Source organism: Papio anubis, chromosome 6, assembly GCF_008728515.1.
Source record: "Papio anubis isolate 15944 chromosome 6, Panubis1.0, whole genome shotgun sequence".
NCBI classification, from domain to species: Eukaryota; Metazoa; Chordata; class Mammalia; order Primates; family Cercopithecidae; genus Papio; species Papio anubis.
In genome coordinates this window covers 157,092,216-157,111,089 of record NC_044981.1, presented here as the reverse complement: position 1 = coordinate 157,111,089, position 18,874 = coordinate 157,092,216, and the positions used below count along the sequence as shown (strand labels likewise).

The 18,874-nt window shown below is 42.0% G+C and overlaps 1 protein-coding gene across 1 annotated transcript in view; it reads right to left on the bottom strand.

Moving 5' to 3' along the window:
• Positions 1 to 611: 611 nt before the first annotated feature.
• SLC22A3 (solute carrier family 22 member 3) overlaps positions 612 to 18,874 on the bottom strand; it is a 108,547-nt gene continuing 90,284 nt past the window's right edge. The window contains exons 6-11 of the mRNA XM_031667560.1: positions 17,214 to 17,311; positions 16,880 to 17,094; positions 10,994 to 11,102; positions 10,126 to 10,238; positions 5,340 to 5,439; positions 612 to 2,188 (exon numbers count right to left, since the gene is read on the bottom strand). Coding sequence (XP_031523420.1) covers positions 2,131 to 2,188; positions 5,340 to 5,439; positions 10,126 to 10,238; positions 10,994 to 11,102; positions 16,880 to 17,094; positions 17,214 to 17,311 — 693 coding nt within the window. The 3' untranslated portion in view covers positions 612 to 2,130. The remainder of the gene's footprint in view (positions 2,189 to 5,339; positions 5,440 to 10,125; positions 10,239 to 10,993; positions 11,103 to 16,879; positions 17,095 to 17,213; positions 17,312 to 18,874) is intronic.

The window sequence follows — 18,874 nt, the reverse complement described above, 5'->3', positions numbered from 1 at the left end:
TTGGTTTTGGTCTTCAACATTTTCACGCTCTTTGTTCATCCCACAAATTTTAAATGGGCAGACTGAGGGGGTTTAGCTGCTTTTGATAAGGAACAGTTGCACAAAGCCCTGAGCAGGCTGCAAGGTCACGGAGGGGAGAGCTGAGAAGTCCTAGGAAGTTGTCCATGCATTTACCTCATCAGCTAAAGAGGGCTTGACACACATTTTTACTGTCTTTATTTCTAACACTGAGATGAATGTTTTCAAAGCTGCAACATGTATGGGGAGTCATGTGAACTAGTTCTGTTATTGGGAATGAAATCTGTCACTGGCTGCTTGACCTGAGCCCTGGAGTACAGAGCAGAGAGACGTATATACCATGGAATGAATCGGGCCATGGACGTGTAACACAAGACCAGCTGAGAGTCTGAATGTTATTCGGGCACATGTGAGTCTAGGACTGGTACCAAGAGCACGTAAATGAACAACAAGCAAATATTGAGGGTAGACCACTTGTTTCCCATTGCTAATTGCCTGCCCGGTTTTGAAACAGTCTGCAGTACACACGGTCACAGGAGGATGAACTGTGGCAGTGACACATGTTTAGAAGGAAGAGAAAGGGAAAATGTACATTCTTTACAATTTAAAATTTTTAATTGTCACCAAACAAAAATATCCACTCAAAATACAATTCAACAATGCAACAGTCATCTTACAGCACAGAAATGCAGAGAAAAGCAGAACTGCAAGTGACTGTGAATAAAGGGTGAATATAGTCTCAAATCCTCAAAGAGCTGTGTTTATTTCATCAACAAATAGATTACTCGTATTCAATTCTGATGTGTTTTAAGGATGAAGATGCTCATTTTACAATTAGCGCACATGTGTATACTGTCACCTGTTCTCCTTACAGAAATGTTCTTCCTCATGGTTAATGTTTCCCTTTGGTACCAGTTTTGCCTGTTCACATAAAGTATTTCATTTTAAAATCTCAGCATAAAATACAGATTGCATCTGAAAAGATATTGAATATAACATACAAGCAGAACACACAAGTTCCACATTTCAAAAGCCTCGATAACAAAAAAGAAAGATCAAATCCCTTATTCGTCTCTGTAAAGTCATTTATAAAGCTCCTGCTGATCCTGTGAAGCATGGATATAATTGACCTTTCTTTTAAATTAAAATGTAAGCTCTTCCCCAAGACAACTCGAAGTGCCAAGATTGAATGGGAACTGTTCATGTTTTCCACTTATGACCACGGGCACCATCGTAACTGAACTCACAAATACAAGAAAAATATCCCTTCACTTTTAAAATCCTAAGACCCAGAAATCAGAATCCATAGGATTTGTTTAGTGAAAAAGGGAATCTGTGGCTCTATGTGTCCACAAAAGGAGGGCCGAACATGTCCCAAATAATCTCAGAACCACAGCATCATTTTGTAAATAACAGAGGCAAGACCTCAGATTGTACAGCAGATTGGTTCTTATTGCTGGAACAGGGTCTAAACCATGCCTGGAACCCCAGATGTTACAGAGGAGGTGGATGAGAGAGACTCCTGACCTGTTCACATTGCAAAGGTATGCGGAAACCAAGGTGAGCAGAGAGCATGAATGCTCACACTCTATGGCCCAGGTGCCTGTGATTCAGCTTTCTCATTAACAGGATTCCCAAATCGTCATCCTCCATGCAGTCTTCAGAATGGCCAGTTAGGGGCTCAGTCCCTTGACTGATCAGATTTGATGAAAGCATTTCTGTACAACTTTCTCAAATCCTTGGTCGGCACGTCCCACATTCTTGATGGAGCTGTCATGAGAATCAGGTGGGGGGCTTGTCTTGTCTCTCTTTAGCCTAATGGGTCAGAGACCACAGGGAACACAAGAAAAAAACCCAGGAAGGCCTGTGCACCTGACAGGTTCTTTGTTAAACTGGCTACATATTATGTGTTCCCAGAAACTTCAACAGCATTACAAATCCTAACTCATCCAACACGATATAAAAATACTCTGGATAGTTTGAAGTCTTTATACAGTATTACAACAGCATGGCATGTTGTACTGAAACGCACACGGGCATCTCCGCAAGGCACAGTTTTGCAAGGAGGATCAGCTCCTGGATAGCTCCTTCCTTCTGTCTTTGTCAGGGGCCTCAAAGGTGAGAGCTGGAAACTGGGGTTTTATTCCTGCCACATTTATAGGAATGTGGACTGAAAAAACAAAGGAGAAAGTCTTTAGAGAAGATTATGTAACTAGTTAGAAGAGGGTCTTCTGTTATTATTTAATAGTATAGCTGGTTTTGATCAAATACATTCATGCACAACTTCTCATGAAAACCCAACTCTAAGGTAACAAAAACATATCTGTCTCAAGCTTGTTTTTTATCTGTGTTCAGACCTTAGACAGGGGTGTTACAGGAAGTCAGGGACCCCAAATGGAGGGATCAGCTGGAGCCACAGCAGAGGAACATAAATTGTGAAGATTTCATTTTAATATGGACATTTATCAGTTCCCAAAATTAATACTTTTATAATTTCTTACACCTATCTTTACTTCAATCTCTGAACATAGATTGTGAAGATTTCATTTTAATATGGATAGTTATCAGTTCCCCAAATTAATACTTTTATAATTTCTTACACCTGTCTTACTTTAATCTCTTAATCCTGTTATCTTCGTAAACTGAGGATGTGTGTCACCTCAGGACCACTATTGCGTTAACTGTACAAATTGATTGTAAAACATGTGTGTTTGAACAATATGAAATCAGTGCACCTTGAAAAAGAACAGAGTAACAGTGATTTTCAGGGAACAAGAGAAGACAACCATAAAGTCTTACTGCCTGCAAGATTGGGCAGAACAGAGCCATATTTTTCTTCTTGCAGACAGTCTATAAACGGATGTGCAAGTAGGGAAGATATCACTAAATTCTTTTCCTAGCAAGGAATATTAATAATCAAGACCCAGGGAAAGGAATGCATTCCTGGGGGGAGGTCTATAAACAGTTGCTCTGGGAAAGTCTGTCTTATGTGGTATAGATAAGGACTGAAATATGCCCTGGTCTCCTGCAGCACCCTCAGGCTTACTAGGATTGGGAAACCCTGTCCTGGTAAATTTGAGGTCAGACCGGTTCTCTGCTCTCGAACCCTGTTTTCTGTTGTTTAAGATGTTTATCAAGACAATACATGCACCACTGAACATAGACCCTTATCAGTAATTCTGCTTTTGCCCTTTGCCTTGTGATCTTTGTTTCTGCCCTTTGCCTTGTGATCTTTGTTCTCCTTTTTGCCCTTCGAAGCATGTGATCGTGTGACCTACTCCCTGTTCTTGCACCCCCTCCCCTTTTGAAACCCTTAATAAAACTTGCTGGCTTTAAGGCCCACCATGGTCCTACCAATATGTGATGTCACCCCCGGAGGCCCTGCTGTAACATTCCTCTCTTTGTACTCTTTCTCTTTATTTCTCAGCCAGCTGACACTTATGGAAAATAGAAAGAACCTACGCTGAAATATTGGGGGCTGGTTCCCCTGATACAGGGGTTTGTTAGCATTATAGCATTTAAGTTCTTCATGAACTTCTACTGAATTAACATGTGTTTGGAAATGAGCTGTTAACATGAACAAAAACCAGCAGAAATGATAAAATAATCCAGTGTGATTTTAAAAGGGAAATGATAACAAGTTTTAGTAATTTAGCACTAAGTAATTTTTGTAGAGTAAATAATCATGGATCACAAGTAATGTGCTTCATTTGTAGCACTGTAAACCATACTTCTACTAGATTTTTTTCATGTGTAGACACTAGGTATAATTAATTAATGTACCCAACTTTTCATTATGAAAAATTATAAACAGAAAAAAATTAGAAAGAATCTGGGTACCTTAAATTTTAGCTGGTGTAATCCTTCGTGTTTATATGTTAGTTCCTTGCACACCATTTGGACAACCCCCCTCCACCCACATTCCCCAAGTCAAAAAAAGAAAAAACCTCTCCTAGCTGTTTATTTTTAATGTGACTGAAGCGGTAGAAGAGTCTTGATTTCAAAGGACTCCCTTTTCTTCCATTTTTTCCTGATGAGTTTGCAAAGCTGATCCCTGATTGGTTTGGGGATAAAGAATGAAAGCATCCCTCTCACTTTGTAGACAGATGCAGTCAATGGAATAGAATCAAAGGAAAGAAAGCTGTTCCTCAGTATTTTTTGTATATTAAAAGTATTTACAGTTCCATGTGTTTAATTCCCAGGTCATTATTAAGATTGCTTTTTAATTGTTAAATTAGATGTTATATCATTTTTTAAAACTGCACAAGCAACACAAGACTATGTGGTCTAATTTTTAAAGAAAATCAAACAGTACAGAAGTCTCTGGCAAGAAAGTGATGGCCCTCCCTTCCCTATCCCTCTTCCCAGCACATTTGTGTTTGCAGAGGGCATATATTATTATTTTACATCTTTTACTATACATTCTCATATTCATATCTCTATCTTTTTAATGAAAAAATTTCAAACAATTAGAAAGAATTTGTGTAATGTGAATTTTTCTTGACATAATTCCTCATGTTAATGTATTGTCTGGGTATTAGTTTTCCTTATACCCTATTGAAACATCCCCCTCCAAAATTCAATCTCTCTCTCTTCTCTATCTTCCCACTAATGTCTATCACCTATATATCATCTATTATCTATTTATCTGTTGACCTATGTATCCAGACATTACCTATCATCTATCTGTCTATCATCTATTATTTATCATTTATCTACTATCACTTATCTATCTATGATTATCACCTATTATATCTATCTATCTATCATCCATCTACCTATTATCTATCATCTACCTATTATCTATCATCTGTGTGTCATCTGTCTTCCTATCCAGCTACAGAGAGAAACTGCCTTTGGTTTTAGTTTTTTATAAATACTACAGTATGCTGTTCAGTGACATTTCACTTTGTAATCAGTCTTGAAAATCTGCCTATGCCATTCCATCTACACAGACCTGACTCTTCGCTCTGTAGAGTAAGCCACACTGTTAATCCCCTGCTGCTGCACGTCCCAGCGATTTCCACTTTCCCACATCAGCAGCTCCTGCCTTTAGATCACTTCCGAGTCTTAGCACCTTACATGGAAATGCTTCTCTCTTCACAATCACATTTTAAAAAGTAATGCGTATTCTTATCTAGCTTTGGAGAGTTTTTTTACATTAACCTTTTGTATCTACTTTGAATTTTTTGCTTACAATATGACATGAGGATTTATTCTTATTTTTTTCCCTGTGGAAATTCAATTTTCTTAACATCATTCTTTCCCCAGTGGTTTGAAATGTTGCTTTTATTTAGGGTGCATTGAATTTTAGACAGTACCTGCCAAGTTTTTCTACATCATCCACTGTCTCTGGCAAGGCAATGCCCTTGGTTTCAGGCAAAAGCATCACGAGGCCACCACAAATGGATGCCAGGATACCTGTGGAATAGGGGAAAAGTGTTAACGCCCCAGGAAGACATAGCTGGGCCCTCTCCCATGGGTCTGCTCACTCTGAAGCCACCATGTTGCTCGCTGGAGTAGCTCTCAACCACAGCAACCTCTGCATCCCAGATCAATGCCCCAGCTCTCCCTTATCACAGCTTCAAAGCTTCTCTCCCTTCCTCAAACCCTGAGTAGCACCACGGCCCCTGTACACCTGACAGTCACTTGTTCACTCACACATCTCACAGTGATTGACTGAATGCCTTCTGAGTGCCTTCTTAGGGTCCAACACCCAAGGCCTCCCCTCTTGCATTGCAGAGAAACAGAGTGCTGGAGGGGAGTCCCCTCTGCGCCCGCTCACTGACACCATCACTAACCTGCTCCTCTCCCTCTGATTCCTCCTATCACCTTACAGTGGAAAACTTGTCCTGGTGTCTACTCCGGGACCAGCCTTCTCCTAGGCCTGTCTTTTTGGGCTCCTCACTCTAGGGATCAACCCTTCCTCCAGTATCTTCAACCTATTGGGAGAAGCTTTCAAACATATTCAGATCTTTCCTGTTTGACCAGCCTTCTCTCAATCTCGCCTCATCCTTCCATTATCATCCTTTCTTTTCCTGCTCTTTAGAGCCAAACTAAATAGGAACACTTTTACACTGTTGGTGGGACTCTAAACTAGTTCAACCATTGTGGAAAACAGTGTGGCGATTCCTCAAGGATCTAGAACTAGAAATACCATTTGACCCCGCCATCCCATTATATGGTATATACCCAAAGGATTATAAATCATGCTGCTATAAAGACACATGCACATTTATGTTTATTGCGGGACTATTCACAATAGCAAAGACTTGAAATCAACCCAAATGTCCATCAGTGACAGACTGGATTAAGAAAATGTGGCACATATACACCATGGAATACTATGCAGCCATAAAAAAGGATGAGTTCGTGTCCTTTGTAGGGACATGGATGCAGCTGGAAACCATCATTCTCAGCAAACTACCGCAAGAACAGAAAACCAAACATCACATGTTCTCACTCATAGGTGGGAATTGAACAATGAGATCACTTGGACACAGGAAGGGGAACATCACACATCGGGGCCTATTGTGCAGAGGGGGGAGGGGGGAGGGATAGCATTAAGAAATATACCTAATGTAAATGATGAGTTAATGGGTGCAGCATACCAACATGGCACATGTATACATATGTAACAAACCTGCACGTTGTGCACATGTACCCTAGAACTTAAAGTATATTTAAAAAAAAAAAGTAAGACTAGATAATGTCTAAAAGAATACCTCAAAAATGTAAAACAAATTTAAATAATAATAAATGGTAGAATTAAAAAAAAGCCGCCCTCCCCTATTTTCTCTACTTCTTTGTATCCTAGTGGTGTGCTGGTAAATGCCTAACAACCTTCTTTGGGCAATCAAGCCCTGATTGGCAGCATCTGCTAATGTGCATGGTGTAAATGCTCCCACTGTGGGCCCTTCCGGCTGCTGACACAACATCCCTGACTGTGCTACTGGGAAGAGATGCAGGAGCTCCATCAGTGGTGCTTCCACCATAAAGATGCAGCAGACACAATCTAAGGAGCACAAATAATACTGAAGATGTAGTAGGTGAATTAGGAACTGATGAGTGTTGGGCATTTATTGCCTCTGTTTCTCATATATTTCATATTCTTTACTTTTTGATATATCCGTGCTTGACGACTGACTTACAAAATTCTTGAAAATGTAGCTGATATGGTTTGAATCTGTGTCTCCAACCAAATCTCATCTCGAATTGTAAACTCCACATGTTGAGGGAGGAACCTGGTGGGAGGTGACTGGATCGTGGGGGAGGTTCCTCCATGCTGTTCTTGTGATAGTGAGTGAGTTCCCATGAGATCTGATGGATTTATAAGTGATAATTTTCCTTGCTCTTCTCTCACCTGCTGCGATGTAGGACGTGCCTGCTTCCCCTTCCACCATGATTGTAAGTTTCCTGAGGCCTCCCCGGCCATGTGAAACTGTGAGCCAATTAAATCTCTTTCTTTTGTAAATTACAAAAGTAGTGGCAGTTATTTCTAGCAGTGGCAAATGAACTAATATGGTAGCAGTTGGCCCTGATGAGTGGGAGGTGCCAGCACTAGCATAGCACCATGCTCCAGGTCCTGCCTCTGCCTACCCTCCCCTGGACTCAGCCTATATCCTCCCTGGCTCTTCTCCAGTCAGGTTCCTTCTGCTTCTCGCTGGCCACCAGATCCACATGTGCTACTTTGAGTCCTTAGGGTGGACCTGGTCTCATGCCCTCCTGCCTTGGGCTTCTCACCTGGTTTCCACTTCCTTGGCCACCTCCTCTCCTTCTGCCTAGGTCTGTCACTTTGCCACCCCTCAGGTCTCTGTACTAGGCCTCTGCTTTCCTCTGCTCTGTCCTGATTTTCTGGGGGGCCTGGGCCACTCCCTCAGCTTCAACCAGTCTCTACTGCCAGGTGGCTTCCAGCTCTTCATCCTGAGGCCATACTTCCCTCCTGAGCTTAGCAGTGTTGAGCCTGCTGGTTTCTGTTTCCACTTGAACTCTTCCAGGTGCCTCAAACTGTGAACAGCTGACACAGAGCCCCATCACCCTGCAGACCCCCAACCTTGCTGCTCCAGTGCCTGTGCCACCTGTGTCTCCCCAGGCACCTGGGCCTCCCAGCTCACCATGCCCTCTCCCTGTGTCCATCAGTGGTCCCATCTTGCCCAGCTGGCTTCTAAGATACTTACTCAATCTTTCCATCCTCTCCATTCCCATTGCCACCCCCTTATTAAAAGCCACTGTGATCTCCTGATGATGATGTCCTTGAATTGTCACCCCCAACATCATCTCTCCAACCCACTTGCATATCTACCATCAGAGGGATGATGCTGGGGGTCCTTCCAACCCATTTATGTATCTGTTTCTACAATGCAAGGCCAGCTCTGTCCACCTCAGGGTGAAACTGTCCAGTCACTTCCCACTGCTGTATGTATAAAGAGCAAAGCCTTGGCATGTCCTTGAGGCCCTTCCAGATCCAGTTCCTGCCCTGCCCTGGCGCTGCCTTTCTTAAGGTCCAGCTCACACCTGCAATCCATCCTCTAGCACCAGGTGCTTAAGGATGCGGTGTCCTCTTGCTCTGAACTTTCCACTGCCTGGAGCACAGCCAGCCCCTCTCGGCCTAGACATTGTTTCCTTCCTCCCTGACCTGCTCCCCTACTCTCAGGGGCCAAGGGTCCCTGTGACCTATTCTCATAGGAGCTTCTGCTTTCAGGGTCTCAGCAGTTATCACATTCTGCTGTCACTGAGTTTTTAGAAATTCGGCTGTCTGCCTAGTAGTCTCAGGCCCTGCCTGCCTGCCACCGGGCTCTGGGCTGCAGTCCTGAAGGTCATGTGTCATGTCTCCTGGACTACTCTGTCTTTGCTGGACAGTGGCACTTTCTGCTTTTTCATGCTGACCACAGAATTAACACTCAGCTTGATGACCAACTCACATACAATAATTTGGGGCGATCCTGTATTGAGGTCACTGGTGTCAAGTGGTAGAAGCTGACTCTCTGTCCCTCACACTGTCAAAGGACTTTTGCATAAATCAGAAGGTCTGTCCGCATGGACTCAGTATTTTCATTCAAATTTCAACTGCTGAACAATAAATGAAAAATATTCTCTACCGGAAGTAAGGAAGTGGAGGTAGAGAAAGGGTTGGGGGAGAAAGGGGCCAACCCATATCCTTTACTGCAGAGGAGGGCACAGGGGAAGTGTGTGAAACCCAGGCAGGACAGTTGGAGCAGCCCTGGAGAAGTGGGACACTGAATTCCCTAAGCTCCCTCCTAGACTGTGATTCTGTCCCTTCACAAGTCCTATGGAAGCTGGAGGTAGGAGGAGAGGTGCACTCAAGGAATCTAGAGGAGGTGATGGAACGTGTGCCTGAGATTCCATGTCCCCTGCTCCCTCTGGATGGATTTTTAGCATCAAAGCCAATGGAGATATGATATCAATAGACAGAGAACACCAGAAATACAATTAGTCATTAGGCTTATTTTTGTTATTTTTTTATTATTTACTTATTTTAGAGATAGGTTCTCACTCTGTTGCCCAGGCTGGAGTGCAATGGCGTGACCATAGCTCACTGCAGCCTTGATCCTACTGCCTCAGCATCTTGAGTAGCTGGGACTACAGGCACCCATGGATCACCACGCCTAGCTAATTTTTACATTTGTGTCGAGGCAGTCTTGCTATGTTGCCCATGCTGGTCTTGAACTCCTAAGCCCAAGCAATCCTCCCACTTTGGTCTTACAGGCGTGAGCCACTGCACCTGGCCCTCATTTTTAAACATATTGAATATTTAATTTAGTCCCCTGAAAATTATTGGTTATGTTCTCTAATACCATAAGAGTTTCATAGCATTTAACTCAGAACCCAAAGAATGCTAATTGAATGTCATTTATCAGCACCTTTTAATATAAAGTAAATTAAAACCATTCATTATAACTGAATTGGCTCCTCAAAACTGAAATAGTTATAATAAGATGAAATTAATATCATAACTATCAATGAAATAGTTATTATAGTAAGATAAATGACTATCGTTATCATTATCGAACCTAATAATTATTATAGGTTTCTTTTAATACAAGGAATGTAGATGAAAGCTCTTAAGAATAGCAAATGAGTTCTTACCAAAGATGATCAGAGGTAGTTCTAGCCACACGGCTGCTAGCCGAAAGAGGAGAAACGGGGCTATGATTCCCCCAAAATCACACAGACCTGAACAGAGCGAAACTCCGAAATTTCTGTTGAATGAAAAGTAATTTTAAATGAAAACTATTTCAACAAATGACTTCAAGATAACATATTCAGACATGTTAAAAAACCAAAGGAAGTGTGATGATACTTTGCATTTTCTAACTTTGGAAACAACTACTCTCGTGAACTCTAAGCAAAACATTTCCATTCTGCACATTTCCCAGTGAGGCTAGTGAGGACGTCTCCAGCGTGGGTGGAGGGTGTTATCCATTGGCAACTCACTGCCCTGCCTGCTCTGGGTCACTTGGTGCCACTTTGGTTTCCTCATATGAGGGCAAAGTGTGCCCACGGAATGCTTCCCCAGCAGAGGAGGTCGATTTGCACTAATCCGTGCACACTGTTTCCTTTCGCCCTTCATAATCAGCTGCTCACCACTGCACCAATGCATGTAATGCAGTCAAAGGCCATAGTCTTGTGGCAGGTGACGCTGATGGATGAAGATTTAACCCACAGTCTAAGCAAGGGCACCTAGAGGTCTTCTGGTTCCAAGTCAAGTGCCTTTCCTCGAAACCGTAACAGTGTGTGAAGATATTAATATGAAAAGTACTTCTATCACAAAATGCAGCAGGCAGCAATGCAGAAAGCAGTGATAACTCAAAGCATATCTTCTTTACTGGCTGGATTCAGCCCAGGCTAATGTATCACTGAGCTAAGGAAACTATTTCATAGTTTTTAACTAAATCAACTTAAAACACTGGTCTACAGAGTTACTTAGGAGAAACCACAATGTTTGTAGAATTACCGTAATGTTGTTGGGTACAATTCTGAATTTACCAAATAAACAATTTCAAAGGCCATGGTTATCCCTAGTCTTCCCAGTGTAGCCACTGTGGTCCTCAACAATGGTATTCCTGCAAACACAGAAAGTTTGGAAGGGAGGAGTCAGGGGTCTGATTTCATTAACATTTTACAGAACAACAAAAGGTATTTGACTTTGTGGCCTCCAGTCTGAAGTCTTTGCCAATTTTAAGCACAAATGATAGAACCTTCTACTAATGTAACCAAATTGCAACAACAATGAAACTAGATGATAGCTAATATTTTAGAGCACTAGATGCCTTTCGGAGCAGGTTGGATTATAGGAAATACAATTCAAGGGCCGTTTGTGGAGCATGAGCAGCCACTACATTGGAACACTGTTCCAGGCAATGACCTCCTAGACAGCTGGATGGAGCACACTGGCCTTTTGTCCAGGAGGTAGTTTCCAGTCATGCCTTTGAGCCACCACGTTCCCGCTGCTGGTGCCCAGCTGTCCTTTCTGTGCTTACCTTGTGGTGATGACACAAGGAATAGCCGTTCCCAGCACACCAGGGGAGCTCCTCACGTGAGCTGACCTTGGTTTCTAGAGTAGAGCAAGCTTTGAGGACCAGGATCTTTGGAAGGGGACATCTATTCTGTGTGTAACCACTAAGGCAAATGTCACTCATTGTCTTCCTCATCCCCCATTGTACTACTTCCCTCAAGAAACCATCCAGAAGGAGCCACATTCATCAATGCTAATTGGTTCACCCATTTTAAAATGAACTGTTTTAGGACTGCTTTGGTTGTATGAAGAAATTTTCCTTTCCTCCCTAGAAACTAGTGGGAAATGCCAAACATTCTCTACTGAATATTTTCTTTCTTTTATGTTTTAAGGGCAGAGAAGTTAACCATTTTTTCTCTAAAAAGCCACTGCTCCAGCTTTCCTAGAAGTTGTGCAATTGATGTCTTCCCATCCTAGGAGATATGGTACTAAGGACATATGCCCTGCATGAACAAGACCATATCCGCTCTCCCAAGCAAAACGAAGCATGTCCAGTGTTCATGCACCTTTCATTTTCCCTTTATGCCCACACATATGTTCATTTAGCACTAAATCATCCTCTTGTTTTCCAGGGGAATTATTGAACCTTCCTGAATATATAATTTTTTAGTAGAAAGAGAGGCATGAATGAGGAGGATGAAAGAAGAGAATCAAGCTCAGTAGACTTCTGTGTGTTCTCTCTAGAGAATAGCCAGGTCAAAAAAAAAAAAAAAAAGCTAAAATTTGTTAAATCAAACAATTGCCCAGGAGGGCAAGCATAAGGAAAAAATGACTCAAGAATCCAAACCATTTCTGGGAGTCTGGAGTTTGCATATTTGACTGCGAACTGGCCGAGGACATCCTGGTGCACTTCATGTTTTTCCCACATGAGAACCCTTGTAGGTGTCATGTTAACAGTTACATCAGGCAGTGAGGAGGCCAGGATTGTGCTGATGTGGTAGGCCACTGTCTGGGAGCAGAAGGTTTGTCAACACGTGTTGTTTAGGCTTTGCTTCTTTATGAAGGCCAAGAAAAGGGGGTTGGAGACTAGGAAATGCATTCCACTCCATCTTTCAATGAGCATGTGGTACTGGGAGGGGAAAGAAGGAACAAAGCCTCAGATTCCCTGGGTGCCAGCCCAATGGGACCATCTCCTGCCACTCCCAGACTGCAGAGAAGGCCGCCTGCTACCTAGGAAACAGCTTCACTATCCAGGTTGGGTTCTTTCATTGTAGGTTTCTTTTCACTGAATCAGGATTGCTCTAAAATTGAGTCCCACTGACAAATTCAAGGGCAATGTGGGTTTATAACTGAAGCGAGGTCTGTTTCATGGAAAAATCCAAACAAAAACCAAGAGACCAAATTAAAACACACACACACACACACACACACACACTCCTACCATGATAAACATATGTGGTTAACTCAGATAAATAGCCAGTCAATTCAGTAAAACATTCAGAAAACACCAAATTGCCCCACTTGTGGAGATGTGGTCTGTCCTGCACGTTGACCTTAATCTGAAAGACTCCCAACTCTTTTCCAAGCAGTAGAGTCCAGTACCAAACTATACTGGAACAGAGATTTTGTTGAAATATGTAACCAAAGAGAAGTTGCTAAGGCATTGCATGGTTCATTAACTAAAAAATGAAAAGAAAACTACTAGGAAGTATGAATAAATATATATGCACACAAAAATTCTTGATTCCAGTAATAAGCTAAATTCATTTTGAGGTGGCCATAGACATCTTTTGGCAGCAATGACAAAAACCACAGGGCAATTTAAAAATGAGTACTGAAACTAAAATTGTCTTCCACAGAGTTATATGAGAACAAAGAAAATGTTTTCTTCTGAATGTGGATTTGGTCAAGCTACTAGAGATTATTGGGAATAATACCTCAATTACTGAAGAAAGGATAAAGGACTTAAACAAAACTTTATATGTCCTCTGAATGGATAATCTACTCTGAGTTCTGAAATAAAGTTTAGTGAGAAATTCTAGTAGAAATGTCTAAATTAAGATACATGAACTCACTTTTCACTTAAAGAAAAATAAAAGTGGAAGGCAAGTTTCCCAGTTCAAGAAGACGACTTACCCGAAATGCTAGGTTTGTGGCCATCCTAAATAAACTCAAATTAAAGATGGCAGACAGATATGGATAAAGAAAGGTCTTTATTTTCCAGACATTAATGAGCATTCAGAAATTTGGACTAGAAGCAGTGAGTCTGAAATAAGAATACAGCCAGAAATACTATTTCTTCTTCCAGATTTCCATTCTTTAGACCATGAAAAGTTGGGTTGAATGGAGGGAAAGCTGATTAAAGTGTTTGCTGTGAGACAATTTTAGAGCTGGTTTCTCCAAAAGCTCATCTGTATTCTCCCCAGGGGCTGGCGACCTACTGCTGACGTCAGGAATGACTGAGCAGAAAAGCCTTTCTCGTGCTAAGTACCCAGTGGTTGGAATCAAGTCCAATGGGTCTTTAGATTGGAAATACTCAAGGGAGTATCCTCTGTTAATATTTGGAACTCAGTTTAGGGATTTGAAATTTATTCTTGCCAGTCAGTCATGACTGACATAGGACTATAAAAGCAGCCAAGTCTGCAGAAGGCAAAAATAAAATGTGTCTAGAATAAGAGCAATTCGTTTTCAGTCTTGCTGAGAACAATTCTAAAGCTTCAATCAGGAAATTATATCTATAAAATAAAACTGGTTAGACAAGGGAGAACAGTCTCTTCTTGGTGCTATATTTTCCAGTATATGAAAGTATTCTCTACAAAATAGTTTTATGACTATCTGACTAGTTACTTCTATCTTGATTTGGACACACAGCCTTGAATGCTTTCTGGGGTCATTCTGAATGCAACAGACATGAAAGTCATACCAATCAATCTAGGACCACAGAAATCTTCTAGAGTAAAGTATATATAGATCATGAAATGAGACACACTTACGTCATGCATCTTTCTCTCTGCATCGCTAATTTCATATACAACGAATATTTCATTCATTCCTAGTCCACATACGATGAGAACAGAAGACTTCATCTCAGGGAGCTACAGCTTTATGTTACATCCAAAGTACCAAAGTAAAATAGAAGAGTAACATCTCCAATGTTTGCGATGTTTCATTCTTCTTAAATTATACAATTTTGAGGGCAGGAATTGTGTCTATTTTGTTCACCTCTCCATCCCCCTCCTAGTTCAGTGGCTGGCAATGAGTCGATAGTGAATAGACATGTATTAAGAGGTAGCTATTGTACAGATCCTCCAACTCTTAGAATATGTTAACTCCATGTAGCTGATTGAATAGTATCTCCCAAAATTCATGTCTACCTGGAACCTCAAGGCTACCACATTTGGAAATAAGGTCTTTGCAGATGTCATTAGTCAAGGCGACACAAGCAGAGAAGAGAATGTCCTGTGAATACGGAGGCAGAGAGAGGAGTGATGCCAAGGAGCTTCAAGGATTGCCAGAGAGAGGCATGAAGAGACCCTCCCTCAGAACCTCTGGACATAAGCACCCCTGGATGCCTTGATTCTAGACTCCCAGCCTCCACACCCCTGAGAGCATAAATGTCTGTTGTTTCAAGCCGCTGAGTTTGTGGTACTTACTACAGCAGCCCTGGGAAGCGAATGCACTCAGGAAAAACAAGAGAGATGTAAATAGGTGGTTGCTGTTTATCATCAAACATTCCAACATGTCAGGGGACTTGCACATTGTGTATGTGTGTGTGTGTGTGTATGTGTATGTGTGTGTGTGTGTATGTGTGTGTGTGTGTGTGTGTGTTCCGAATATTGGCATTCCCATAATTTTATTCAAATAGGGTCTACCTGGTGTTTCAATAAATCATAAACCTTCATTTAATTAATAAACTCATCTGTAAATGTCTGACTAGTCTGACTCCCACTATATTATCCATTTCTTGGCTGGTCCTCAGAGGATTCTTAAAGAAAGACAGCTTTCTTGTGCAGACACAAAAGTCGCCTGGAGAATCCAGCTTTCTCTGTAATCCCCACTTTGCCCCTCCTGCAAGAGGGAAATGATGAACTTGCTCTACTTCGCACATTCGCCAGCACGTGAAGCCCTCCTCTTCCCAGTCCCTGGTGTGCTCTATACTTCACACTTTCCCCGGCACGTGAAGCCCTCCTTTCCAGTCCCTGGTGTGCTCTATACTTCACACTTTCGCCAGCACGTGAAGCCCTCCTCTTCCCAGTCCCTGGTGTGCTCTATACTTCACACTTTCCCCGGCACGTGAAGCCCTCCTTTCCAGTCCCTGGTGTGCTCTAGGGTAAGGGTCTTCTGGGTGCTGCTCACCACACATCAGGAGTCACGGCACCCTCTGCTTCCTTCTGGCCTGCACCCCATCTACCGGGATGGAGCCCTGCGAAATTTAACTCTGCAACATCTCTGAAATTAAATGACCCTCTCTCATCTAGGTCTGACTGCCCCAATTGTAACTCCTGCTCTCAGCATCTTCCCTTGCTCATAGCCATCTCTAAACTGCTGCAGTTACACCAAGCTCACTCCTCCTCTGAAAGCTCACAGGACCACGTGCAGGGCCATCATGCTGGTGACAGATCATCTCTCAGGCTCGTTGCCTGGATTCCAGTCACAGCAATGAACCCTCAGTTCCCGAATGCACAAAGGTGTTTCATACTTCCAGAAACTCTTCTCTAGTTTGGAAACATCCGTCCTCTCTCCCCCTGATATCTGGCACATTTGAGTCTTCACATATGTTTAGTTCCCACTGCTGGAAAACTTTTCTTGGATCCCCTTCTGGATTGATCACTCCTCCCCAATCTATTTTTTATATTTCTAAATCTTGTAAATAATTTAATTAGTTTCTAAATCTTGCAAATAATTCACGACAATAAGAATTGTGACAGTATTAAAGTATCTGTATCCCTTAATAGATTGTGAACCATTCGAAGTCAAGAACTGCTTTCTTCTTCTAGTATAACCTCAGTGTTTAGCATGGTGCCAGCAGCATGGCAGAGGCTCAGGATGTAAGTTAAACAACATCAGAGATATCGCAAAAGTAAGTCACATAAAGATGATTAACAGAAACCACATCACTATCAGCTAGATCGGGCACAATATCTGTTTCATTCATGAATGATCCTAACGATTGAGAAAAGAGAATCATCTACAGAATCAATCTCTTATCTCCAAAGTTTTTACACTGATTAAGCAAAAAATGGAGGGATATCATGAAAGCTTGCCTGATGCCAAGACTGTGATTCGATTGCACATTTCCTAAGAACAAGTGGCTCCCTATACTTGATTGTGGATTTAGGTGTTTTCAAGTCCTTTGGCCGCAAAGCAGATGTGGGGTAAGATTACCTTCTGGTAAGAATGCAGTGACAAGGCATGCCACCCCCGCCACTATATTGCTTGCTGCAAAGGGGAGGCGTCGTCCAAGGCGCTCAATGGTTAGTAAGATCAAGAGAGCTCCTGGCAGTTCCACCACTCCCGAGATGAAAAAGTCTATATAGAGGTTGCCTCCTATAATTCCCAGGCGCATGACAAGTCCTTGATACACCACTGCGCTTGTGAACCTGTAGCAACATTGAAAGACACCAGAGAGCAAGTAAGAGATAACTTCCAGCTGATTTGAAGGAAGGGATGTGTTGTAAATTTAACACAAGCTTTTAAATCCATCAAAAGTCAAACTTACCAAGCAAACATAAGAATAAGTGTGCATTTCCTCATTTGGGGAGTTCTCACCAGATCTAAAAAGGATGGATTACTAACTTCCTCATCTGTAACAGAGATCTATATAAGAAAAGCAGATTTCAGTAGCAATAGACAGCAAAAACAACAACAACAACAAAAGCAAACAAACAAAAAAACACCTGCATAGCATAGACTTGTCATTAACCAGAATCAAATGATCTTACTGAAGTGACTAGGGGCTTTCATAATATGTTAAAACCTGAGAATTAAAACACTTCTGCTCTGGCATTTAGAACACCTCAAATTCACAAAGATAGGATTGCTGCACTGAGAATCTGTTCTTAGGATAATTTCAGTACTTTATGTTACACTGGTCTGTGTGTTCTAAAGTAAAATACACATGCACATTTATTAAATTGGGGGAAACGAGAGTCAGGGTGGGTGAAGCAAGTGGGATCCAACCAATTCAGGGTTTCTTTATAAACTAAATCCTCAAATCTGACTTTCACAAACAAAATAGAGCAATGTTAAGTTTGAGAGCAAGCACCAAATGTATTATTTTGCTTTTGTCCATTTATTGTAATCTGGTATCTTTTTGATCCAGAAAAATTCAGCTCATCTCTATCTGGCCATTCAAAAAGTTGGTCTTTTCAATTCAATTCAGCAAATACTGCTATTGGCCAACCACGTACAAGACACTGAAAAAAGCGAAGCTGGAGAGGACACCCCCTGATCCTCACACCCCGCCTCCAGTCTAACACGTGGAAGCATCAAAGACGATCCCCTGCTGTGACCACAGCTCCAGTTTCCTGCGCTTGTCAGTCTCTTACCTCTGCATGGAGGGCTCTTTGACCTCCTCAGTCCTGATTTTACCTCCCCTGGGAGGCCTTTCCTAGCCTCAGATAGAACTGATGGCTCCCAAATTCTGCCTCCAGACCCGCAGGGGAATGCTGTTGTGCAGGTTCTAGGATAGAGGTCCAGGGAGTAGAGGCAGGGAGTGCATTGTCACACCAAGCAAAGTGCCTGATGTTCAACAACTGGTTGTGTAACGACTGAGTGCTGAAGCAAGAAGTCAAGTGCCCTGGCTATATCTACTCCTTCGTGTTGTCCTCGGTTTCTCTGCTCCTATTAAACAGAAATGCTGGCGACTAACGACAAGGTCCCTGTGGTCTATTTGTACAACACCACATTTGGCCCAGATTGAATGAAAATCTAGGCAAATGTTCTCCAAAGCTTTGAGCCAAAGTCTCTCTACCAGTAATCACAGGAATTTGACTTAGAGCATATGCACACCGATAGTACCTTGTCAATCACAGATTCTAAACAGTAAATTCAATAGATCAACCAAAGCTTGATATCTTCTGCCTATCTTTGCTCCAAGAAAAGATACACACACAAAAGTAGACTGCAAAATGAATGCCTTTGGTCACTTTCTTTTCCAAAGTCTTCACAATCCTGTATTTCTTTTATACCAAGACACATTGGTTTTCTACATTTTAACATCTCTTAATTGGAAGGTGTCCTACAACTGAGCTGATAAGAGAGCAATGTGTCCCAGTTTAAACAACATGGTTTCCCTTACTTAGTGGCACATAAAATGACTATGTGTCTTAAAATCAATAGTGTCTAGAGTCAACAAAACAATAGTTGCCATGACAATCG